This window comes from Bos indicus x Bos taurus, chromosome 21, assembly GCF_003369695.1.
Source record: "Bos indicus x Bos taurus breed Angus x Brahman F1 hybrid chromosome 21, Bos_hybrid_MaternalHap_v2.0, whole genome shotgun sequence".
NCBI lineage: Eukaryota > Metazoa > Chordata > Mammalia > Artiodactyla > Bovidae > Bos > Bos indicus x Bos taurus.
Window position 1 is genome coordinate 68,363,081 of NC_040096.1, and position 25,328 is coordinate 68,388,408.

The 25,328-nt window shown below is 46.5% G+C and overlaps 2 protein-coding genes and 1 long non-coding RNA gene across 5 annotated transcripts in view; 1 reads left to right on the forward strand and 2 right to left on the reverse strand.

Annotated features, from left to right (window-relative positions):
- Positions 1-25,328, forward strand: part of TDRD9 (tudor domain containing 9) — a 110,598-nt gene that overhangs the window by 2,961 nt on the left and 82,309 nt on the right. The window contains exons 2-6 of one of the 3 annotated variants that reach the window (XM_027521517.1): positions 3,889-3,902; positions 14,690-14,805; positions 22,300-22,397; positions 23,858-24,079; positions 24,573-24,695. In XM_027521517.1, the coding sequence (XP_027377318.1) occupies positions 3,889-3,902; positions 14,690-14,805; positions 22,300-22,397; positions 23,858-24,079; positions 24,573-24,695 (573 nt within the window). Of the gene's footprint in view, positions 1-3,888; positions 3,903-14,229; positions 14,372-14,689; positions 14,806-22,299; positions 22,398-23,857; positions 24,080-24,572; positions 24,696-25,328 lie in introns of those variants that run through there. The other 2 variants (XM_027521516.1, XM_027521515.1) reach the window with 2 other exon arrangements.
- On the reverse strand, positions 5,769-9,906 carry RD3L (retinal degeneration 3 like). The gene is made up of 4 exons (XM_027521518.1): positions 8,810-9,906; positions 7,811-8,046; positions 7,126-7,431; positions 5,769-6,475 (listed from the first exon to the last, which is right to left on the reverse strand). The coding sequence occupies exons 3-4, from the start codon at positions 7,422-7,424 to the stop codon at positions 6,178-6,180; spliced, it is 597 nt and encodes a 198-aa protein (XP_027377319.1). The 5' UTR covers positions 7,425-7,431; positions 7,811-8,046; positions 8,810-9,906; the 3' UTR covers positions 5,769-6,177.
- Positions 15,449-17,008, reverse strand: LOC113879758. The gene is made up of 2 exons (XR_003507451.1): positions 16,801-17,008; positions 15,449-15,703 (listed from the first exon to the last, which is right to left on the reverse strand). It is a non-coding gene; the product is annotated as an uncharacterized LOC113879758 (long non-coding RNA).

Below are 25,328 nucleotides of genomic sequence, written 5' to 3' on the forward strand. Positions count from 1 at the left end.
TCCAGGCAAGAGTACTGGAGTGGGCTGCCATTGCCTTCTCCAGATGTTTGCCTACCACCAGTGAAAAGTCAAAAAATTATGACACTGAAAGATGAACCCCTCTCCCCAGGTCAGTGGGTGTTCAGTATGCCTAAGAGTGACATAGCTCCAGAAAGAATGAAGAGGCTGAGCCACAGTGGAAACTGTGCCCAGTTGTGGATGTGTCTGGTTGATGCTGTAAAGAACAGTATTGCATAGGAACCTGGAATGTTAGGCCTGTGAATCAAAGTAAATTGGAAGTGGTCAAACAGGAGATGGCAACATTTAGGTGAAAATTGACATTTTAGGAATCAGTGAACTAAAAATGGATGGGAATGGGTGAACTTAATTCACATGACCATAATATCTACTACTGTGGGCAAGAATCCCTTAGAAGAAATGGAGTAGCCCTCATAGTCAACAAAAGAGTTTGAAATGCAGTACTTGGATGCAATCTCAAAAATGACAGAATGATCTCAGTTCATTTCCAAGGCAAACCATAGTATAGTGCAATTCTCACATCTGCACGTGACTACTGGGAAAACCATAGCTTTGACCGAAGGGACCGTTGTTGGCAAAGTGATGTCTCTGCTTTTCAGTACGCTAACTTTGTCATAGCTGGAGCGCCAGAGACTTGATACTTTTGAATTGTGTTGGAGAACATTCAATCCTAACGGGAACCCTGAATGTTCATTGGAAGGACTGATGGTGAAGCTTTAATACTTTGGCCATCTGATGCGAAGAGCCGACTCATTGGAAAAGACCCTGATGCTGGAAAAGATTGAGGACAGGAGGAGAAGGGGGAGACAGAGGATGAGATGGTTGGATGGCATCACTGACTCAGTGGACATGAGTTTGAGCCAGCTCCGAGAGATGGTGAAGGACAGGAGGCCTGGTTTGCGTCAGTTCACGGGGTCGCAAAAAGTCAGACATGACTTGATGACTGAACAACCACAACAAAGCAGAGGGCCCGGTTGGGTCCACCTGGACGCGTGACTCACAGAAACTGTGAGTAACATGTGTGTGCTGTTCTAAACTGAGTGCTCATGCTGACTGTGGCAGCCGCGGGAAACTGACAGAGGGGTGGAGCTGGGATTCAGACACTAGAAGCTGTCGCCTGGTACTGCGGCCGCGCAGAGGCTTTTGACTGATGTCTTCTCTGTGCAGGAGAGTGTCGATATTGGGAGAAAACATTTGATGCAGAGGAAGACGGGCTTTATCAGTGTAGGGTATCACACAGTGAAGCCTTACTAGAGGGGATCAGTCCCTCAGGTGGGAAGAGTATCGCGCATGAGTCATTGGAGTCTAGTCTGTGGGTGCTGCTAAGTCAGTTCAATGAGCCGCAAGAGTCATGACCACTAGCGTTTAAAAACGGAGCAACAGAAAATTCCAGTATGCATCACGATAGTTCAGATAAGAGTTGCTCTGTGAGATGGATGCGTGTCTGGGTGGTGAGTACGGTCACAGTGTGCGTTTCCTTCTGGAAGGAAGCCGCGCCTGAGGCCCTGTGGTGAGCGATCAGAGATGGCCACGAGCTGGGAGGGTGAGTGGTTTGCAGATGATACGCTCAGTGATGTGGATTTCCTCCTGTCTTGTTTTCCACATGGTATTGTGTTTTTGCTCCTTGGTGCTGATTGTGGGGTATGTTTTCTTTTATTTTTACATTCTCTTTCTTCACCTTGGCATGTGAAAAAGGAAATACTTTGTGACTGTGTTAGGCATTTCGAGCGTTTTCTTCCACGGTTGTCTGTGGGCTTTTCTTTGGAACTCAGGGCCTGGCCCCCAGCTTGAGGCTGGGAGCTGGCCACCCCACCCTCTGCCCAGGGCTGGTCTGTGTGTGGACTGGCCTCTGTCTGCAAAGCTCAGACTCCTGGCTCACCCCGATCTTGCTCAGCTCCCACTTTTATCTCTTGACTCTCCAGCACCTTAAGGTGTGCTTGATCCCGGAGACACTGCTACAGAAGCTTTCAGATTGCCGTCGTCTGGCGCCTTTATCCAGTTTTCTTTTCTCTTGGTTTCCCATTTCCTTCCTGGTGTGCTGTTCTGTCGATTGAGTGCCTGCTGTGTTGGGCATTTTGCACGTGACACAGGCCACGTAAGCAGTCCGTCCTTCTGACAGACGAGGCTGGTCCTGTCTTACAGCTGCCCCTGGGCTTCCTCAGCTGCGTTGGGAAGCTGCTCCCAGCGCGGGTATCTGATAGGTTGGACAGTGGGTGTGTTTGACTCCACAGCATACGATCTTTTCCTTTTGGCCCTGCCTTTCCATGTCTAGGCCTTGCATAGACGTTAGCGTTTGCTTGTGTTACCATCCAAGGAGTCTGTTTTCTCTTCACCCACAAAGTCCCTGTTTTTTAAAAACCTTCTGTTTAACGGATGTAAGTTATTAGGTCATTTCCCCATTCATTGGGAAAGTACTTGAGTGTCTATGTCTTCCATGCGCAGCTGGAGTAGGCTGATGGAGAGGAGGGGCGGTCCGGCGGGAGCAGGCGCCGGGTCACGGGTTCGTCTTCGGTCTCAGTGAGAAGCTGCCCCACCCAAGACGTCCGGGGTCACTGGACGGCGCCTGGAGTCTTTGTGCGTGGCTGCCTGTGTGGTTCCCACTCCAGCAGGATGGCTGCTAGTTGAATGAATTGAATGGGGCTGGGGCAGAAACAGGGAGGTCAGGTATCAACTTTTATCAGCGCATATCCTGTTGGCTCTGTTTCTCTGGAGGGTCCTCAGTAATACATCATCCAAGCAGGAGTATCCTCTACAGGGGTATAGACCAGGACAGTGGCAGTGGAGGTGGTGAGCGACGATGGAATTCAGGATGTGTTATTAAGAGGCTGGAACTCTGTAGCCGGATCAGATACCGAATGGGAGTGGGGAAGCAGGCACGGGTGACATCGGGTTTCTGGCCGAGCCCTTGGAAGCTGTTGGGACCCGCTGAGGAAGGCCGGGCCACAGGAAGAACTGGCGTGGGCGGAATACCAGGAGCTTGACCTCGAACATGCTAACTTTGAAATTCCTATTAGATAACGGTAAGTGCAGGTGGTCTGGAGTTGAGGAGAGAAGCTCGCTGTGGGGCTGGACCAGTGGGAGTTTAAGGCTCTGGGTGAGGGAGCCCTGAGCCTGGAGCACGTGGTCATTTAGGTTGTGAGATAAAACGTGCAAAGGCGGCTGAGGAGGAACACCAGTGGGGCCAAGGAAGGGCAGCGGGAAGCCTGTTTATGTAGCGCGTGCTTGGTATCCTGAGTGTGTATCTCTTAGTGCTCTCAAGGAATTATTTTGTGTTGCTTTCCCCACATAACTCCTTGAGGGTGGAGATTTTCAGTAAGTCTCCACCTCAGCACAGTACCTGGCACATAGCGGGAACTCAGGTGTCCGAGGGAATGAATTGTCTTTGTGGGTCCCAGTTATTTTTATTCTAAAAACGATGAGAGTTGCTTCCTCATTTGCTCCTGTCTTGAATAAAGCCTGAAATCTGTCTTTACTCCTCTGACCAGAGCTGATTTCCCTCAGGTTGGGGCGGGGCGCGTGTAATACCCTGGCAACTGAACCATAAAGTATTTTCAGAGTAAGGGTGTTTCACGGTGTATGCTGTTGCACACAGTCTTGTTTGTGATGTGTTTTTTAGCTCCTGCACCATAGCAAGGGGATCAGAATGATTCTGAGATGTCTGCTGGTAAAATTGGATGGATAGGTAGTAGTGTCATTTCCTGAGAAGCGACTGGGAAACACTGGGTGGAGTGCTGAGTTACGCTCTTAGTCTGTGAAGCGTGCTGTTTGGATTCCTCTGTTCCTTTCCTGCATTTTACTTATCCTGTTAGTGTACCTCTGTGATTTGGTTTAGAGCATGTTGATTTTAAGTTGCCCGTGGGCTTCCAAGAGGAGGTGTCAGGTAGGCAACCGGCTGTGTGCATTTGGGGCTGGAGGGGCCTGCCCGGCTGGCGTGCATCCCCGCTCTGCCAGGCAGCATCGCTGTGCTGTTGGGGAGCCCTTGAACAGGCGTGAGGCCGTCTGCTCATCTGTCCGATGGGAACAGCATCACCTGCTTTCGAGTTCAGGATTGAGTGGGACACGCATGTGGTGCTCAGCGCAGTGCCTGCGTGGAGAGCCATGGCCGCCTGTTACTAGGTGGGCCGAGCTGGGAACAGTGCCGCCTTTCGAGAGCTGGCCGTGTGTCAGGCTACCAGAGTCCTGTTAGTGGATTAGTGTGTGTATTCCTTACTGTTCCCAAGCTCAGACCGTTAGCTGCTGTGCCGATACTTCATCTTTGTAAACCGTACCTGAAGCTTTCCTCCCCGCGTTTGTACCCACTTGTGTTTTTAATCCTCATTCTTTTGTCGATTTAAAGTACTATAAATAGCCCCGTGTATAAATGTGTGCATCTAGTAATATTTCAGGAAGTTACTTGTGTTATACTTTCTACTTGATTTGTCAGTTTTTAAGGAACAACTCTAGTTTTAAGTTATATACACTGATACTGACACAGGAAACGTGGTTATTGGGTTATTGCCGAAGACGAAAGTGGGAGGTGGAGGCTGAGAATGCCGAGGGCAGCGCGTTTCCCACCCCTTGCCGAGTCTGGGTGTACAGCTGGTTTGTGCCTTATGGGCGACTCAGTGGTGGGGGTCCGTCTTCTTCCTGGGCTGCTGGGATGACCTACCGTCTACAGCCTCTTCAGTCACTGTAAGCTTTTTGATACGAACTATATTTAAAACTTTATTTTCTTCCCTTCTGGACAGAGAGGATTGCCCTTTCTTGAAAGTGCTGTAGACTTGGTCATTTCTTTTGTGCAGTGGCTGTTTGAGGTGCCTTGTGGGAGGAAAATGTTTTAAGCCTCTTCATGGTGTGTATTTTCTGATACACATGCTGACGGTGCCAGTTCTAGTACTGAATTTCATAGACAAATTCCAAATTCTATTAAAAATTCTGTGAGGACCTATCATATAGCATAGGGAAATCTACTCAATACTCTGTAATGGTCTTTATGGGAAAATAATCTAAAAAAGAGTGGGTCTGTGTATATGTGTAACTGATTCAGTTTGCTGTATAGCAGAAACCAACACAGCGTCGTAAATCAACGAGACTCCCATAAAAATTACTTAAAACCCTGTTTCCATCGTTGATGCAGTGTCGGACCTCTTTTTTCTGCTTCCTGCATTCACTGCTCAATGAGCAGCTGTGCACTTTGGGGAGCATTTCTCTTTCCCACAAATAGTTCTCACTCTGTGAACTCTTACAGTGATGGAAGAAGCCATAGTTATGTTCTGAAAACCAAACAGAAAGGGAACAGGAGTGAAAGGTGTCTTTACTCTAAGTCTGCTTGGGGTGTGTTCCCATTTACCTTGTCTTATTAAACCCTGGTTGTGTTGACACCAGGATGGCCTGGAGACGGGAATGGCTGCCCACTCCAGTATTCTTGCCTGGAGAATTCCACGGATGGAGGAGCCTGACAGGCTACAGCCCGTGGGGTTGCAAAGAGTTGGACATGGCTGAGCGACTAACACAGTATTGGTTTAGATCAGCATTGATTGTTTTTCTTTGAGAGTAGCAGTTACCAGTGTTGTTAAACCAGTTCATTTATTTTTATTCATAGTATAGATCTGTGTTTTTTATACTTCTCTTAATGTTGGTTGAGATTAAAGATGAATCTGAGTGTTGAGATGAAGCACTGCTTTGCTTGCAGACCACACGTAGTTTTCTCCCTCCCTGCCGCCTTCCCCCACAGAGAATGATTGACTCAGTCTTATATTGTAAAGGTAAGATTCACAGTAATCATTTATTTTATTCAATACATAGCTTCCTTTTAGAATAAAAGTCAAAGTTAATTTGTCAAATTTTATACTTCATACTTTCATATAAATTTCATATTTCAAATTTCAGAATAAAACTTAGTTTCTGTGAGTTGTGTTTGAGGTATAAGAAAATACTTCAAACAGTTTTTCAAAATATTTAGGAAATATTTTAGTTGAAAGCATACTGTTCAGTGAAAACATTGCATTTTAAAAGTGGCTAGAAAAGGAACACTATTTCAAATATCGACTACATCACAGAAATTTTAGCTTCTGATCTTGCAACAAAGAGTAACATCAAGTCACATCACTTTCTCTTAATGTTAAGAGTTCTGATGCTAAGATGGTCACCAAAAAACTCTTCTCTCTGGGTATAGGTAACTTAACTTGATGGGTAGTGGTACGGTAGGTTCCATATTCGATGTGAGAATGTCGGGAACCTGTTCTTTGTGTTTCTGTCTACATAACTTGAGATGGTGGGGATTTCATCTTTCTCTGGACCCTCGGAGCTGCCCCCTGGGGTCACGGAGCGCACAGGGCAGGCTGCGCCCGGGGACCCTTCCAGGCACTCCTGCTGACTGCCCCCGTCAGCGCTGCTCAGGAAGTCTCTCAGAACTTGCTTGAAGATGTAGACGATTTCCCACGGCAGTACATCATTTTCTGCCAGAACTTCTCGAAATCTAGAGGCAAAACACTTGTGAGTATTCAGTTCAGAAAATCTCTTGTCATAACCCTTTGTCTCAAAAATTCAGCTTAAATAATGTGCTCATATAGTAGTTATCCATCTTTAGCATAAACTGCTGGAGAAGGCAATGGCACCCCACTCCAGTACTCTTGCCTGGAAAACCCCATGGACGGAGGAGCCTGGTAGGCTGCAATCCATGAGGTCGCTGAGAGTCGGACACGACTGAACAACGTCACTTTCACTTTTCACTTTCATGCATTATAGAAGGAAATGGCAACCCACTCCAGTGTTTTTGCCTGGAGAATCCCAGGGATGAGGGAGCCTGGTGGGCTGCCGTCTAGGGGATCACACAGAGTCGGACACGACTGAAGTGACTTAGCAGCAGCAGCAGTGTAAACTGCACATTTCTTTAAAATTATGCTTCTAGTGAAGAAATTTTGAAAGTGACTTTAAAACATTTCCTAGCCAGTGAGTTATCAACAGATTTTTTTTTTCTTGTCCAGCCCATTCTCAGGGATTTTGGTTGCTGAGCATTTGATACACACGGTTAAAGGACTTATATGATAAATAACGATCTCCACTCTAAGTGTAAAAGGAGCTGAGAGCCGACAGCAGACATCAGGAGAAGAGAGTGTAGAGTTTTACCTGCTGAGAACAGTTCCCGTTTGGCACGGTTGAACCTGTGAGCAGAGAACTTCGAGTTGTCTTTGTTCAGTAGCTGGAATGGCTGTGTGGGGATGCTGGTAGCTTCTCAGCCAGTTGTAATCCACACCTGTTTTTTTCACTTTTTGCTCATTTTCGATCTCCTGTATCAGTCTCTCCCGTTCCTTCAGATGCCATTTTAATTCCCGAAGCAGAGTCTTTGTCACTACATCTGAGTCAGGGTAGTGTGTGGATTTGTAGGAATCATGTTTTGGCCATTTCATCCAGCCAAAAAATGGCATTTTAAGCCTGTGGAAAAGCTTTCACTTGTTTACTTGCATAAAATGTTATGGTTCTGATCAGCAAATATTTGTTTCTTTACAGTAAATTTGCCAGAAAAGTGCATGAATTTTTCACTGGTTAGATATACAGGTCAGAATAAGATTAGAATGGATTATTTCTAACTAGGTCAGTGCCCAAAACCAGGCTTTCGAAATACTTTTATGTAGCTAAGCAGGAATGAAATACAGTCAGGGATAATCTACAGACTGAACACTTCCTGAAAATAACACTAACACTTGCTATTAAAAGTTCTCAGGAGGCTCTATAATATTAACATATAGGAAAGTGCTGTCCGCAAACAGACTTCTGACTTAGGTTTTTTATACAGAAAAGGTTTAAAGGTTACCTGTGAAGTTGCTGGGTCCAACGTGGCCTGTTGCTAAAGAGTTCACTTGAATTGGTGATGGAGCTGTGCTGCACACAGGCACGTCTCCTCCTCCTGGATGGGTCCCCTGTTGAGAGAATGAGCCGCCTCCTTTCCCCACTGAAACCGTCTTCAAAATAAATAACTTTCTGTGTTAGGAAGGAGGCCGTGATGTCTTCATTTGGAGAGAATGCTCCTTAATCCACCTTGTAAGTAACCTAGAAGAAAGGACAAAAATAACTCACTGTTTGATCTTTACAAATTATATAACGCTTCGCCTTTTGAATGTAGCTGTCTCTTTGAAAAAGATGCCGGCAGCCACGGATTCTGGTCCTAAATGCATTTAGACATATCTTTGGTGGAGAGATGAAGAAAGGTCGTCTGAAGCACCACAGATGCGCTCCCAGCTAAAGTGAAGACTGTCGCATGATGTGATGCTCTGTGTGCGTAGCTGCAGGTCACAGTTTAGTGCTGTATTTTTATGCCTGTAGAGCTCTAAAAATAACCATGTTGCTTTTATTCTTCAGCTTAACTTTCAGGCCATTTGGAAGTCAGGTCACTGTCCCCGCTAATGAAAGCATGGGAAAGGGATGGACTTGACTCTGCACAGTATACACACGATACACATTCTGAGAAAACGCGCTACAGTTGTGCAAAGTAGGCAAAGAATGCTAGATATTAGTCCTGTGAAATATTTAGCAAATGCTACATTCTGTACACATTTTGGTTTTTTTCTAAATAGTATTTAAATTTGTATATTTAAACAAGTTGCAATGCATTACATATATTACATACACTGAAGTAGATAACTTTATACTTTGTAATCTCTAGAAGCATGGTGATAAGGCAATCTACTGATTGAGGTCAGAAAAAAAAAAGAGAGACATAAGAACATATAAAGTTGAAAACAAAATCTTACAGTTCATTAAAGAAAATAATTTCTGGTTTTCTTCTGGAGCTGAGAGTGAAACTTGCACTTACTGTTCGGGTGAGTGCCGGCGTGTAAGGTCCTTGTGAGGGTTTTCTGTCCCGGAGCCTGTGTGTCTTTCCCTGCAGTGTGGACAGGTTCTTGACTCTCTGGGTCTGTGAAATGACTGCACAGCGCTTCCCTTTTATAATATGTGTTTCTTGTGTTGCTCTTTCCTCCAACTGAACTGTGACGAGCAGACCTCATTCATCCGCATCGGACCTGCATGTCACGCACGATAAAGAGGGATGCGTGTGGTCACCCTGCAGCTCCTGTTACTCACATGTTAGAAAACCCAGATGTCAGGGTTCATTATCTGCAACGAGCAGGTTTTCACATCGCATTGTGTGTAGCGCCGTGCGAAGGACGGGAGGAAAGTTTCTCATGACAGAGCTGTCCTCTCGGATTTCCTCCTGACAGCACCGTGAACCACGCAGCTTCTCCCTCTGAATAACCTCGTCGTTACTTTGGTTCTTCACGTTTGCCTCTGAAGCGTCAGAGCTGTACTGGGTTGGAAGATGACCCGCGTTTCTGTCCCGGGCTGGCTTGCTTGCATACCGGTGTCTGTCCCTGCGTGACCCTTCAGCTGCGCTCACACTGGTTCTGCTGAGGGGCTTGTCTTTCTTTTCCGTGTACCTACACTGTAACTCGTTTTCAGGGCCTGTTTTAAATACCAGCTAATTTTTTCTTCGGTCTGAGGGAAAAACATCATTTTCCCTTGACCCCTGTTTGCTTGAGCTCTGGTCGAATCTCTCTCCACTGCTATACTACTGTCCTTTAAGACCAGGTCTGTTCTGCCCCCGCTGGGGTTGCGGCTCTCCTTCTCTCAGCAGGTACCCTTGACTGTGCCGACTGTGCCAGGCCCGGGTGCATGTCGGGGACCGGGGGCCACGGGAGGCAGCGGTGGACAGACTGACTGTTCCCTGCCCTGCGGGCCCGTGGGCAGATGAACCCGAGTCCCCGAGGGGCCAGTGTGGTGGTCCTGGCACACTCAAGGCCTCCCTGGTTGGCTGCGGGGGTTGGGGAAGGCCTTCCTGGGGACGGGCTGTCCTTGGAGCAGAGACCTAAGGGTCACTGAGTAAGCCACACAGAGAACTTCTCGAGGGGCGGTCTCCCGCCTCCCCTTGACCTGTTAGCACCTAGCTGGCTATCAAGGCTTGCCCAAGTCTGATCTTGACAGAACGTTTCCTACCGCCTGGACTCACATTCAATACATTTTCCTTTGATCTTCCTTGGATAAGCCAGTTTTTCTAATACTTAGGGTGTGCCGCCTGTAGTATTACACATTTTGTTTTTTCTGTCCTAGCTCCTGAGGTCATTAGATTGAAACAGAGCCCAAATGTCATTCTCTGATTATAGCAGTTCCCCTACTGTAATGTAGATAGAGACAGAAGTATTTGTAGATCCGGGTAAGGAAGTACTTTTGCATTAATCCTGCCTGTTCATCAGAGTATAATCAGAATAATGTTGGATTTTATTCATCAAACATTTTAGTAAGTTGAATAAGTGAATTTTTTCTAATTAATTATAACCTCGTGAAGCTGTTTTGTGTGGAAGACATAAAACTTGAACTGTGAAGCAGTTAGGTTAATTCCTTTTTGGTCACTGTCATGGTTTTCTAGGCTACATCTTGGCTGAATTGTAGAAAATTTTATAAGACAAAGTGAGATAGGATCATATCATCCCTAGTGTGCGTGTGTGTAAAAGTGTAAGATGTATAAGGAAGTACTTAAATTTAAGTCTAAAAAGACAAAACTTTGGAATCCTGAAGGGCAGGCTAAGGAGCCAGATTGTGTATAAGCAGATTTTGTATATTTGCGACCAGGGCCACCTTACACAGTTCTCAGCAGCTTTCTGTTGCAATTAAAGGCAGGTTTTTCATTGTAAGAAGACTACTGTCTTCCTGTTTTTAATTCCTTTGCTACTGATCTCAAAGTTCTGGATTATTGGTTCTTTTTTTTTTTTTGTCTGTTAAAGATGCAGGCACCATTTGAGAAACTGATGTTGAATTTCCTTTCCCAGTATTATTCCCTCCGTAAGATGTCTCACACTAAAAGTCGCGTTTCCATGGGGCCGTGTCTCCCTGGCGGGAGGGAATTCGCAGCGCGTGCCCGGCTTAGGTGCAGCTCTCAGGTGGCCTCTGTTGTTGCCCTTGACCTTGGTAGACATGTTCACAGTTTTATAACTCGTTCATTAATATTTTCCTTTTTTGTGTTCTTGTTTAAAGCCTTCTTTACTCCAAAGTTATGACATAGGGGAAGATCAGCGTTTTAGGCTTAAAAAATAAGTACCCCCTGGGTGTAGTTGGTTTGGAGTTAATTAGCGGTTGGTGTGAGGTGGGGGGGTCCCCAGGTTGGATAGCCATTGTCCAAAGTCAGTGGTTGTCGCTTCGCCCAGCAGCGCTCCTGACGGCTCCTAGCGCAGTCCCTGTGGGCGTGCCCTGGGCGCTTGGAGTATCCTCATATCGTGGGCCCTGGGTCTTGTCACACCCTGTGGGGCTGCAGGTTCCACCCCGCCTCCTGTGGGCAGCGATCCGAGGCCCATCGGGGCCTCCGAGCCTCGGCAGGGCTGTCCGGATCTGTCCTCAGTTCTCCAAGTCCGTGCTGGGCTGTCTGGGCTTGGTGCCGTGCGCCCAGCCCGGGTGAGCACAGCGGTTCCTAGGGGTTCCTGGGGGTCTGCAGCGTCCCAGGTGCTGTCCCGCCCAGGGCCTCCCTCTCCCGGTCCTCTGGCTGGAAGCTGGGGCTTTCTTGTCCTGTTCTGCCCAGCACTTCCTGCAGCAGCCTCTGCCCTCTAGGCCGAGCAGTGGATAGATTAAGAAAAAGGGCCGTGAGAGTTTGTGCTGCCGACAAGGGTCCATGTAGTCAAAGTGGTGGTTTTTCCTGTAGTCATGTACGGATGTGAGAGCTGGACCATAAAGAAAGCTGAGTGCCAAAGAATTGATTTCGAATTGTGGTTCTGGAGAAGACCTGAGAGTCCCTTGGACTGCAAACCAGTCCATCCTAAAGGAAATCAGTGTCCCTACACCTCTGCCTGTGCCAGGGCCCCCGTGCATTTTATAGTGTGGGGAGTTCAGGCCAGGGGCTGCCAGAGCTAAACACAATGCTCTGTGCCTGGTGAGCGCTCTGCATTCTCGTCTCTCCCTAGTCTGCCCGGTACCGCTTACTGGTCAGCGTTCCGCAGCAGCTGCGGAGGCATTCTGCCGGGAGTCACAGCTCCCTTCTGTGCGGGTGCAGTGTGCTTACCCATCTAACTGGAAGCTGGAGCCTTGAACTAATTCTTTTTTATTTTATTTATTTTATTTTTTTAAATTTTATTTTATTTTTTAACTTTACAATATTGTATTGGTTTTGCCATATATCAAAATGAACTCATTCTTGACTCCTCGTCACTCAGTCGTGTCTGACTCTTTGTGACCCCATGGACTGTAGCCTGTCAGGCTCCTCTGTCCATGGGATTCTCCAGGCAAGAATACTGGAGTGGGTTGTCCTGCCCTCCTCCAGGGGATCTTCCCAACCCAGGTCTCCTGCATTGCAGGAGGATTGTTTACCATCTGAGCCACCAGGGAAGCTGGTTATTTTACATACGCCGTGTCTAATAATGACGGCATATTCTATGGGCTCCACTTTAACCGCTGCCCCTCTGGTCTGAGTGATGTCATCTCTAGCCTTGGTTATATGGTGCTCTGTTAGGTGGTCTCCCTGCTTTTCTGCTGTGTCTGAGCCCCCATCATTCCACCCCACTTTACCTGATCAGAGCCATCCTGTTAAAATAGGAGCCAGGTATTGTTATTTCTCTGTCTGAGTGCCAAACTCAACTCACTCAGAGAAAAGGCCAAAATCTTTAGGATTAGCCCCTGCCAGTCCCCTGGTTCTCCTCTGCCCGAATCCCTGGCTCTTCTGTACCTCTACCCCCACCAAACCAGGCTTTCTCTGCTGGAGCCACATGGGCCTCTTGCCCACCTTCCTGGCACTTTGGCCTCAGGGCTCCTGCTTTCCTGACTGCCTCCCTCAGAGAGCTGCCCAGCCTTCATTTCTGTCTGGTCTTTGCCTGAGTGTTCCCCTGTATATTTTATACCCACACACCCCCCACATTTTCTTTATCCATTCCTCTGTTGATGGTCATTTGGGTTGCTTCCATGTCTTCAGTTCAGTTCAGTCACTCAGTCATGTCTGACTCTTGGCAACCCCATGGACTGCAGCACGCCAGGCTTCCCTGTTCATCACCAACTTCCGGAGCTTGCTCATGTTTTTCGACTCATTTCTGTTGAGTCGGTGATGCCAGCCAACCATCTCTTCCTCTGTCATCCCCATATCCTTTTGCCTTCAGTATTTCCCAGCATCAGGGTCTTCTCCAGTGAGTTGGCTCTTTACATCAGATGGCCAAAGTATTGGAGCTTCAGCTTCAGCATCAGTCCTTCCAATGAATATTCAGGACTGATTTCCTTTAGGATTGACTGGTTTGATCTCCTTGCAGTCCAAGGGACTCTCAAGAGTCTTCTCCAGCACCACAGTTCAAAAGCATCAATACTTTGACTCTCAGCCTTCTTTGTGGTCCAACTCTCACATCCATATGTGACTATTGGAAAAACCATAGCTTTGACTAGATGGACTTTTGTCAGTAAAGTAGTGTCTTGGTTATTGTAAATACTGGGGTGCGTGTATTTTTTCAAATTAGAGTTCTTTTCTGGGTATGTGCCCAGGAGTGGGATTGCAGGGTCATACAGTAACTCCTGTTTTTAAAGAAGCCTCAGACTGTTGTCCGCAGTGGCTGCACCGTTTTGCATTCCCACCGACAGGGTGGGAGGGGCCCTTCTCCCACGCCCTCCCGCGTTTGTTGCACGTGGACTCGAGAAGGAAGTGATTTGCTGCCAGGTCTTGGTTGTAGCGCGCAGGCTCAGTGGCTGTGGCGTTGAACTCGTGTGCCCTGCACTGGAAGGCAGAGTCTTAACCACTGCACTGCCAGAGCTCTCCCTATCATTGTAGACTTTTTGATGGTGGCCATTCTGACTGGCGTGAGGTGGCACTTACTGTTGTTTTGACTTGCATTTCTCTCATAATTACCAGTGTTGAGATCTTTTCATGTGCTTGTTGGCCATCTGGATATTGTCTTTGGAGAAATGTTTATTCGGGTCTTTTGCCCTTTTTTTTTTACTGTTTTTTTTTTTTTAATTGAGCTGTGTGAGCTGTTTGTATAGTTTGGCAATTAAGCCCTTGTTGGTTGAATTATTTGCAAATATTTTCTCGCATTCTGTAAACTGTCTTTTCTTGGTTTCATCTCCTTTGCAAAAGCTTGCAAGTTTGATTAGGTCCCATTTGTTTATTTTTGCTTTTATTTCTGTTGCCTTGGGAGACTGACCTAAGAAAACATTGCTATGCTATGTCAGAGAGTGTTTTGCCTTTGTTCTCTCTGAACCTGTAGTCTTGACTGCCTTTAGTTCAAAAGGATCCTCATGCAAAAGTGAGCTGCGGAGGCTCGTTCTGACACCCTGAGCCTCCATGCGCGTGTCTGCACATGCTCCCTGTCTGCAGCGCAGCACTGCTCTCGGGGAGGCACGGAGGGCGTTGCAACAGATACTGGTAGATTGCCCTGCAGAGGAAGTGGCTGTGTCCGTTTACTGCCCTCTCCTCAGGATCTGAGACCATTTGTTTTTTTGGCCAATTTGAAGGATGAAAAAACTTTCTCATTGCTTTAATTTGCATCTCTTTGATGACTGAGAATTTGATTGTATTTTCATTTGTTTATTGATGCTTTGCAATTTTTCTTGTAGGGCTTAATGTAAAAGTTATTTATTCAAGAATTCTCCTAGCATATGGACATTTCTTAGCTTTTTATAAACAGTATGGTTTTTATAGGCCTTTTGTAAACAGTATAGTAACTTTTAATATTCTTTGCAGGCTCCTGGGTGAAAAGAGCGCAGATACGGAGTATATTGACAAATACAGACAACTTGAAGCACAAGAATTTTATCTGTATTTCCTTGATCACTTAATCAGCGGGTCAGATAAAACAGGTATCTTTAAATATCATAGAATATGTGTGAGTTGTTCACAACATTAAGTTCTTAAACATCTTTAAAAATGTAGTATTATTTTGATCAATGAAGAATCCATGTTGCTTGTTAATTCAGGATTTTTAGGGGAGTGAGTGTATGATAGATTATAAATTGCCAGTGTGTCATAGGTTGTAAGTTGCTCATTTTTTTCTCTTTTAAGTGTAGTGTCTAAAATAGTCTGCCTTTTGGAAGACTACTGATGGTCCCTTACCTTACTGTTAATTTGAAATACTTGAAATTGTTATTAAAGTTATTATATGGAGAAGGAAATGGCAACCCACTCCAGTCTTCTTGTCTGGGAAATCCCATGGACTGTAGAGAGGAGTGTGATGTAGGAGCCAGGCTCCTCTGTCCATGAGGTCACAAAAGAGTTAGACACAACCGAGTGACCAAACAGCAACAACAACAATAACTGTGTGAGTTTGTGAATATACTATAACCAGTCATCCACTTTAAAAAGCCGGGTTTTATAGTATATAAAACATACCTTGATGAAAATTCAGTTGGAAACAACAGGTATGCAAAGAAGCAGGAAAATATATCCTTGATTAAGAGAAGAATCAATCAATCAATCAAAATTCACCCAGAACTGACACAGGTGTTCATATTAGCAGATAAAAACATTTATTGATACGTAGTTTTTATAACTACATTTCATATGTTAAAAAAGTTAAATAGAGAGACCTAAAAGATTTTTTTAAAGACCCAAATTAAACTTCTAGAGATGGAAGCTCTTGAATATGAGATAAAAAGAACTCTGGAGACATCTGTGTTAGTCCAGTGGTTAAGACTCCTTGCTTCCACTGCAGGGGGCATGGGTTTGATCCCCGGTCAGGGAACTGAGATCCTACATGTCCTGCAGCAAAAAAAAAAAAAAAAAAAGGCGATAGATTAGATTTTGCAAAAGAAACAATGAACTAGAAGGCATAGCAATAGAAACTATGAAACGCTGGGCTGGAAGAAGCGCAAGCTAGAATCAAGATTGTTGGGAGAAATATCAATAACCTCAGATATGCAGATAACACCACCCTTATGGCAGAAAGTGGAGAGGAACTAAAAAGCCTCTTGATGAAAGTGAAAGAGGAGAGTGAAAAAGTTGGCTTAAAGCTCAACATTCAGAAAACGAACATCATGGCATCCGGTCCCATCACTTCATGGCAAATAGATGAGGAAACAGTGGAAACAGTGTCAGACTTTATTTTTTTGGGCTCCAAAGTCACTGCAGATGGTGATTGCAGCCATGAAATTAAAAGACGCTTACTCCTTGGAAGGAAAGTTATGACCAACCTAGACAGCATATTAAAAAGTACCCAGCAAAAATATTTTTCAAAAATGAAAGTAAAAGAGTATTTCAGATGCATGAAAGATAAACGAATTTATCTACTCACATGTAGAAATTTAATGATGTTCATTAGCCTATAAATGTGAGTTTTCTGTTTTATTTTTAAAAATCATCTGTATCATTAAACAGTTAAAAAATTATTATAGTTTTAAGAAACAAAATTTTAAAGAATACATAAATATGTAAAAACAAAATTTTAAAGAATACATAAATGTGTAAAATAAAAGACAGAAGTCCTTTTTAATCTCTCCTCCTCCCATGGGTTCAGAGTTTACATTAAGCTCGTCACTTCCTGTGAGAGTACACTCTTTTTCTCTGTGGGTTTTCTTGTTAGCATTAGGCCTGATTCATATGGTAGAAGTAAGTTTTTATTCTTTTGCTTTGCAAACGCTTATCCCTCACAAGCTTCCTACCGGCCAGCCAGGAAGTTCTACACCCTTCCCTTCTGCCCTGTGTGCTCACGCTCTGATGTAGAGATAGAAGCTGGGATTCGAGTAATGTTTTCCTTTTCAGCCTTTTTGAAAATTTCAGCATACAGCCCATATATAAAAGTATATCAGTCCTTTTAACGGTCTTCACTTGGACTTCTTGATAATATAAAATACTGATACCTTTCATCAATTCTGAAACAGTCTGAGCTGTTATCTCGGAGACCCCCACCCTCATTTAGCTTGCATTTTTCAGTTTTCAGTCACCCAGCTGTCTGCTGGTCACTTTCTCCTTGTTGGTCTTTCTCCTGAGGCAGAAGCAGCTGTGAGTTCTTTGTTTCCGTCTCTGTGTCCCAGTCTGGTTAGAGACTTTGCCCTGGTGTTTTCTTCTCTCTCACCAAACTTTTGGATTTTTAAAGATGGTGTTTGTATATTTAATCTGGTATCTTTAGTTGTCCTGAGGGGGAATATTTGTCTGAACAATGCAGTACCTTATTACCAGAAGTGATCGTTCAAAGTGATCGTGTGTGTCCTTTGATCTGATGTTTACTTGTGCTAAGAAAAGTACAACACCGTACGTGTAAGAACAGTCAGTGAGTCATTGCTTATGTAAGGGACGCCTTTCAAATCTCTTCAGTGTCAATGAACAGAAGACTGGCGATTTTTAAAATATTTATTTATTTTTTTAATTGAAGGATAATTGCTTTACAGAATTTTGTTATGAATCAGCCGTAGGTGAGGACTGGTGATTTGACCTGTGTAAGGGAGTTTGCAGATGTTGCTAGAAGCCCGCCACTTACTTACTGTGGACAGACGGCCGTCGTTGCCGTCTCATGGGGAGGTGTGTTAGTTTTAAGATGGTGCTTGGTACCAGGGCCCTTCCCGTTGCCCCTGCGTACTCAGCGCCCGGCACGCACCTGCTGGCCCCTGCGCGGAAGCCACTAGACTGCAGAGGGATGCCTGCGAGTCCCAGTGTCTGCTCTTGGAACTTTTGATTTGGGTTCATATTTGAAACTATTTGCAATCTCTGTCCGTGGCACCTTTAATATATTTGGAAATTTTCACTAGGGAGTCATACAGCTTTGGCTGCACTTGGAAGATTCACTCCAAGACCAGTGTTTATCAAGATGTGAGCCAGGGACGGTGGGGAGCAGTGAGAGCAGAAGTTGAAAAGGCCTGGCCTCTGCTCTTAGAGAGGCCATCATGTGACCACACAGTTACACGAAGCGGGGCTTTAGAGGTGAATGCTCTGGAACGTAGCTCTCTGCGGACCTGGGACAAGGACTGTAACTTGAGCTGGGGTTCAGGAAAGTCATAATCGGGACTGGAGCTGAAGGATGAGTAGAAGTTTTAGAAGTTACCTAGGCAGCATGGGGATCGGGGAGAGGGGAATGTGTGCCAAGGGCTGTAACGGGGGAGAGTCTGAGGCTCCAGCCTTGGGAGCGTGCAAGGCACTCATTCGTGTCTGACTCTTTGTGCCCTGTGGACTGTACAGTTCGTAGAGTTCTCCAGGTCAGAAGACTGGAGTGGGTAGCCTTTCCCTTCTCCAGGGGATCTTCCCAACTCAGGGATTGAACCCAGGCCTCCCGCATTGCAGGTGGAGTCTGTACCAGGTGAGCCACCAGGGAAGCCACCAGCCCTGGGCGAGGGCCGGCATTGCTGGGTGTGGGGGCCTGGGTGGGGGCAGCGGGGGACTGAGTCACAGCCCTCCCGAGAGGCCCACACCTTCGTCTTCAGAGCGGTGGTGCCTGCGCTGCGTCCCTGGTAGAAGGAGCTTTGCAGCTCTGATGACGTTAAGGAGCTTGAGGTGGGGGTGCTGCCGGGTGGGCCCGGTGTAAGCACAGGGTTCTTCCCAGAGTCAGTAGTGGATGTGACGGCAGGCGCCGTGGGCTGCATGATTCGAGTAAGGGGCAGGGAGCCAGGGGACGCAGGCCCTCCGGAAGCTGAAAAGGTGTGGGGACGGTTCTCCCCAGAGCCTGCAGAAGGAGCCAGCCAGACTGCTGTGGGCCTCAGATGCTCAGAGCTGTGGGAGAGGCAAGGTGTGCAGTGTGCGCGCGAGGCTCAGGGTCCTTGTCGCAGGAGCCGGGAAGCTGAGCGCGCTCGTGGGGGAGATGCAGCTGCTGGGGGGGGCCAGCCTGGGGCGGAGAATTCTGGTCCTAGTGCTCAGAGCAGCGGTGGGCTGAAGGTTCTAGGTTTATTCTGGGTGAGTCTGAGGGGAGGAGTGTCAAGTGAGGAGTGTTTTGAGGAGACTGCTCTGCTCATACTGGAGGGACTGGATCGGAGGGGCCGGTGTGGACCTGAGAAGTCCAGGCAGCACTGGCTGGTGATGGTGGGGAGCGGGGTGCTGGTCCGGGGCCAGCCGGGCGGGACTCGGGGCATGGGGACGGGGACGTGGCGAGTGGCAGGGCTCACGCTCTGGCTTCTGAAGTGTGGTAGTGCCCATGAGGGCAGAGAGGCGGTTCTCTCGAGTGTGTGTGTGTGCGTGTGTGCGCGCGCCTGCGTGCACGGCGCACACACAGCACACAGCAGCTTCTATCCCTGTTCTGTCTGTCTGCATTAAAACCGTAAGATCGCACCAGTACCCCTGACTCTGGTCCGGCACCAGGGTTTCAGAGTGAGCGTTTTGTCATGTCCAGATACAGAGTCCTTTGGCTTTTGGTGTGGTGTGGGTGGTATTTCATCTATGTAACTCTTCTTAAAAATTATTTCTAAGTGGAAATCCAAGAACGCACATTCACTAAATTTCTATGAGTAACATTAGAATTATTTTGCATAATTAAAGGTAAATCATTTTTTCAAAGTTGACATTTAATAGCATTTCTGAGCAGCCCGCTTCCAGACTGTGGGCCCTGCCGGGTTTCTGCTGTTTTCACACAGCAGTTTTGAACTCGTCCTGGGCTGTGTCTGTAGTTGTGACGAAAGGCCATAGCACGGCCTCCCTCTTGTTCCGTGACATTTCTGTTGGTGATTTCCATCTTTCTCAGAACTTTTCTTCTGGGTTTAAAAGAATGGCCTTTATGGAGTTCTTAATAACTGAAGAAGGAAACAGTCAAATTAAGTTTAATTTTGTGTTTGGAACACCAACCCTTACTTGGAGAAAGTGCTGTGTGGTTATTTTGAAGATTTAATTTCATGGTTAAATCAGTGTAGTGATTAAGCTTCTTTTCTACAGTGAACAGCGTGTAATAGATTTTTTGATAAAATCCTCATGCCCATTGTATACTATTTGGAGCCCTGAACTGCTGAATTTTGGGGTTAGATTTTAGATTTGGCTGTTGCGAAAATAACGGGGTGACTTGGTAAAGAGAAACTAGCAATTTTCATGGTTTCCTGTTTTTTCCAGTTCAAGTGAAATGCTTTAATGTTAATTACCTAGAATAAAGAGAAAACAGGAAAATAAAAACAGCGAATTTTGAGGGCAGTGTGTCCTGCATCACTTTTGAGGGAAGGCTTGGCTGTGCGCAGTTGCCGCCTCGCCCTGGCTGGCCGTGTCCTTTCTCCGAGCGCTGCTCGCGGTGATGGCCTGGGCCCCGCCTCTGGCTGGGCTGCGCATGCGCAGATGCCCGAGGCGCGCAGCCGGGACCTCTCTTGGTTCCCGGTCCTCCCTCGGGTGGTGGACGCGGAGGCTGGACTCGACTCGTGCTGGGTCGGCTCCAGCCAGTGACCTGAAAACGTCAGCCCGTGTTTCGTGTTAAACAGAGGAAGGGCTGCGGTTTAGACAGTACAGTTAGGCCTTTCGGAATTTTTTCCTGTAGCATTTCTGTCTTCAAGTAGCAGCCTTCAAAATGCGTGTCATCAAGGAGTGTGAGTCACGTTAGTGTGGTTAACTTGGTGGCTCGTTCAGCGGCTCCGGGAGCCACGGCTCCGGTCTCTGAGCAAGAAGCACGGCTGCCAGCCTTTGGTCCCTCTGGAGAGCCCGTGTCGCATCATGGCCCTGGCAGGCCCGGGCGCTCACGGTGTCCCTCCCTCTGTGACCACGTCCTTACGCCGTCTTTCGGGGCTCCCTCGGCTGTGGAGCCTCAGCCCTTCCGTTTGTGCTGGAAAGGCCGATTCTTGATGGATAAGCCTGCTGGCCCCAAGAGAGGGAAGGGCCAGATGTTTTCCCTATTTAGGCTTGCATTATCTCAGTTCTTCATTTGTAGAGCGGTCTGGGTACCCAGCCATCATTTTTAGAATTCCAAATAATTTAATAAAATGTTGGAACCATTTATAAATTAGGAACTGTTCACACTCTGAATTTTGCACAGTGTTTTGAAGATAAAGTGGTTAATTTAAGGGCTTTTTAGCCAAGTGCTTCTAGAAGGGGTGAGATTGGGCGGAAGTGCACCAGTGGAAGTATGGGACAGCGGCACAGACTGTGACTTGTAAAAGCTGCGAGGGGGAAGAGGAGGAGAGAGGGATGAGAGTGGCCAGGAAGCGCAGGCTTCTGAGAGCAGTGTCAGCAGTGAGGTGTCTAGATGATCAGAAAGCTGTCTGGGGCAGGACTTGGAGAACAGCCTCCTGAAGTCAGTGCCCGGCTTCCTGGGAGGAAAGAGGAGCTGGCTCCTGTGCTCTTCAGGTTCGGAACAAGTTGTTGGTTCAACTGCAGGAAAATAGCCATGTTGTAATTATATAGCTAGGCCAGTTTTGAAACTGAGGGTATGTGTAGGAGAACATGTAGGAGAGCAAAAGAGAGGCAGGGACACGTGTGTGTCGGGCAGGAACAGCGGCGGCCGGGCAGAGGGAGAGACGGGGCAGAGCAGCACAGGGCTGGGAGGAGCAGGAGGGAAGGACCCAGGAGGGCCAGCCCCGTGCTGAGGCTGGGAGAGACAGGGACACTCCAGAGTTTACTTTGGAAATAAAATTATTTCCCAATTAAAGTTTGTATGCTGAGACTTTTGATGATTGTTAATTTGTCAAGAATTTGTGGCATTGCCGGAGAGGAGTGTGTATATTTACAAGAGAACATTCACTGGGCTTCCCTGGTGGCTCAGGGATAAAGAATCCACCTGCCATGCAGTAGACCCCGGTTCCATCCCTGGGTCGAGAAGATCCCCTGGAGGAGGGCATGGCAGCCCACTCCAATATTCTTGCCTGGAGAATCCCCAGGACAGAGGAGCCTGTCAGGCTACAGTCCATGGGATCCCAAAGAGTCAGACACGACTGAGCAGCTAACACTTTTATTCACTCGTAGGACTGGGCAGAGCTCCCCTGGTGAGCCTTTGTCAGAGCAAAGATGGTCCCCGGCCCCTCTCAGGACCCCTGCTCACAGGGTGGTGTGTGGCTGTCTACTGCCGATTTGTTCCAGTAGCGAGGAGTGAACACTTAACAAACTGATGTGACTTTTCAAATCAGAGTTAGTTCTTTCAGCTAGTCATTTTTGTGCTGTTTGCAAGTGATGAGCTTGGCGCTCTGAGGCCTCTTGTCTTAGAGGTGGCACTGGCCTACGGCACCGATGGCTGCGATGGACGGGGGGTGGCGCTCTGCTCCTGTGCGTTGCTAGTGGTGGGCGCTCCAGTAGCGCCCCCTCCATCGTTGCTGATGACCCTGCTCGCAGTGTTGGCCGGTGAATGCGTGTTTGTGTGTGTGTGCAGCTTGCTCTGTATATGCTGTATATATAGACTAGATAAACATGGGGTTGTTTATCTTGCCTTTTTTCACAGAAGAAATACCATTGTATTTGTTTGTTTTGTCTGAATCCAGGTCCAAGGCCACCTTTAGCTAAATCCAGCCACGTGATGCGCATCCCAGAGACAGCCTATAAATATCCTGAGTTGCCGATAAGCCGGTGTAAGGAAGAGGTAACGTTATTTTTCTCATGATGTACTTTTGTTGTTTGCATGCCAGCGACCCAGCCCTTGGTTTCTAGTCTGAAAGTGACGAGGGGCCGGGTGGGCACCGGGAGGAGGCTCTGTGCAGTGACCGCGCAGAGGGCCTTCCTCCCGCCGTGTGTCACTCGTTCAGCTTCCCCCGAGCTCACCTTTTCCTGTTTAATCCTTCGTCCCATCTCCCCTGCTCTGAAGTAGATGTGAGTGGACACCTGTGGGCCCAGGGAGCTGCTGCCTTCAAGTCCCACTGCCCAGACCTTTTTGAAAGCGGATACTGCCTGCCCCTGGCCACAGCCGCCTCTAGCATTCCACTGGGGTTCCTTTACACACTGGCTGTTTGTGTTGCCTGGTTATTGATCGGTCCTTGATATATCATTTTATGAACAATGCCAGGCAATACAGCAGGAAGATGATTGCATTTTTAATTAGTTACGTGTTACTAGACCTGGTTGGGCTTCCCAGGTGGCGCTAGTGGTAAAGAATCTGGCTGCCAATGCAGGAGATGTAAGAAACTGGGCCTGGAGCATCCCCTGGAGGACGGCCTGGCAGCACACTGCACTGTTCTTTCCCGGAGAATCCCATGGACAGAGGAGCCTGGCTGGCTACAGTCTGTGGGGTCGCAAAGAATCAAACACAACTGAAGTGACTTAGCAGGGCATAAACCTGGTTAAAAGTAGGTGTATTGAAATCGTAATTAACTGTACTAATGGAAGAAATGGTTACAGATGACAGTAAACTGTAAATGTTCTAAATTCAGTTTTGCTTTGTCTTAGATTGAATCATGCAACTTGTGTAGAGTTTATATGCTTTATTAATTTTAAGAGGCCAACGTTAAAATTAATCTGCATCCCCTAACCATTTTGATGACTAGGGTGATAACCAAATGGTGTTTTGGGTGGGGTGGGAGGGGTGGTAGCTGGTTAAGCGCTGGAGCCTTGCACATACAGTCTGTGGAGCAGTGGGGGTTACTTGTTTTCAAGTGTGTCTGAAGAATTTCAAGTGAGAACTGAGGGTACATTTGTTGTGTGTAACAACATCTGTGTTTTCATGTTTCTCAGTAGAATTAGATGGAGGCTCATCACACAATTTAAAAATAATAGAAATTTAGACTTAACAAGAGCTCTAGAAATTCAGTTTGGTGTTTTCATTTTTATGGATGAAGAAGCTGAGACCCAGGGGGCAGTGAACTTGGCCTGGATTTCTGTAGCCATTCGCTCCTGCTCACAGTGGTCAGTCAGATCAAGTGCAGTAACCACTAGTAACCTGTGTCCCTTTTGTGAGGTTTAGGTGGTTAGGTTAAGGATTTAACTTGTAAGGGTGAAGAGAAAAGAAATCCTGAAAGTCTTCTGAGGTTAAGCTTTCGGTTCATAGGTAACACTTTGCATCATTGTTAAATCTGTGGCAGTTTTGAAGGAACTCTTGTACCATTCCAGGTCATCTCTTTGATCGAAAGCAATTCCGTGGTGATCATACACGGCGCCACGGGCAGTGGCAAGAGCACCCAGCTCCCACAGTACGTCCTCGACCATTACCTGCAGCGCTCCGCCTACTGCAACATCGTGGTCACCCAGCCGCGCAAGATCGGGGCCAGCAGCATCGCCCGCTGGATCAGCAGAGAGCGCGGCTGGGTTTTGGGTGGATTGGTGGGCTACCAGGTGAGTGTCTCTCCTTGTTCATTTCGTCTTTGATAGGATGTGATTTATTTTCTGCTGGGAGAGAAGATGCAATCAGTTGCTTATGGAGCAGAATTATGGCATAATTTCGAAAATAGTGAAAATCAGAAGTTCTTGAAAATAGCTTAACTTCTTTCTCAGTTGAACAGAAAAGAAGTGAGAATTCTCAGACTCGTGGCTTTTATAATTTTATCTTTAATTATATCTTTATGTTGAAGAGGTCTTCATATATAGTCATCTCAACATCAAAATGATATGGGCAGTATGACTAGATAAGCCAGTCTCTCCCCTCATCACCAAAGAAGGAGAAGGAAAATCAATTTGAGAATTTGTTAGTTTGTTATATTTTTTGCATTATATGATAATTTTTTGTTCCCTTTCTTACCTTCATTATGAAATTAACATTGCTTTCTTTGTAGTTAAATGTAAATCATTTAAATAGAAAATTCTCTTTTTTTTCCTTCCCCAATTGTAGGTAGGGTTGGAAAAAATAGCAACAGAAGACACCAAGTTAATTTATATGACAACGGGAGTCCTGCTCCAGAAGATAGTGAGTGCCAAGAGCTTGGTGGAGTTCACACACGTCTTCATTGATGAAGTAAGTGCTCTGCTCTTACGCTCTGTTTTCATTTGATGAGAGAACACAGTACAAGTTACTTATAAAGTGTCAGAAAGTTCTTTGAGTCTATATCGGCTTATTCTACTCATGCAAGTTGATTGGCTCTTTTTATCCTTTGCTCTTACTTCCAAAACATGGGTGAGGAGGTTGAGGAGAATGCAGAGATTCCTTGTTTAGACCAGGGGTTGGCAGACTGCAGCCCTCACGCCAAATTTGGCCCATTTCTGTAAATAAAGTTTTGTTGGCACACAGTTTTGCTGCGTTTATGAGTGCTGTGAGGCTACTGCAGAAGAGATGGGTAGTTGGGACGGGGCCATTTGTTCCGTGAAGCTGGACATATTTGCCCTCTGGCCTTTTACAGGGAACGCCTGCTGACCCTGGTTTGGAGTATTAGCCACATCAGACAATTAAAAGAACTTTACTTGTCTGTAGGTGTTTTCAGCACCTTACAGATACTTTCCATCTAATAAAACAAGAACAATAAGAACAATAAAAACATCTTTTAAGAAAATGAATAGATATTAACCTATTCACTTTTCTAAAAAAAAAAATCCCTAATAATGTACTGTGAACCCTTTTTTTGTGCCAATCTTAGCTGTCTCAACTTTTCTC

Excerpts from the sequence above, each read along its gene's own strand:
- RD3L (XM_027521518.1), bottom strand. The coding sequence starts at position 7,424 with ATGCCATTTTTTGGCTGGATGAAATGGCCAAAACATGATTCCTACAAA. Across the intron at positions 6,476-7,125 it reads ACGGGAACTGTTCTCAGCAG|ATTTCGAGAAGTTCTGGCAG; the intron begins GTAAAACTCTAC and ends TTTTGCCTCTAG.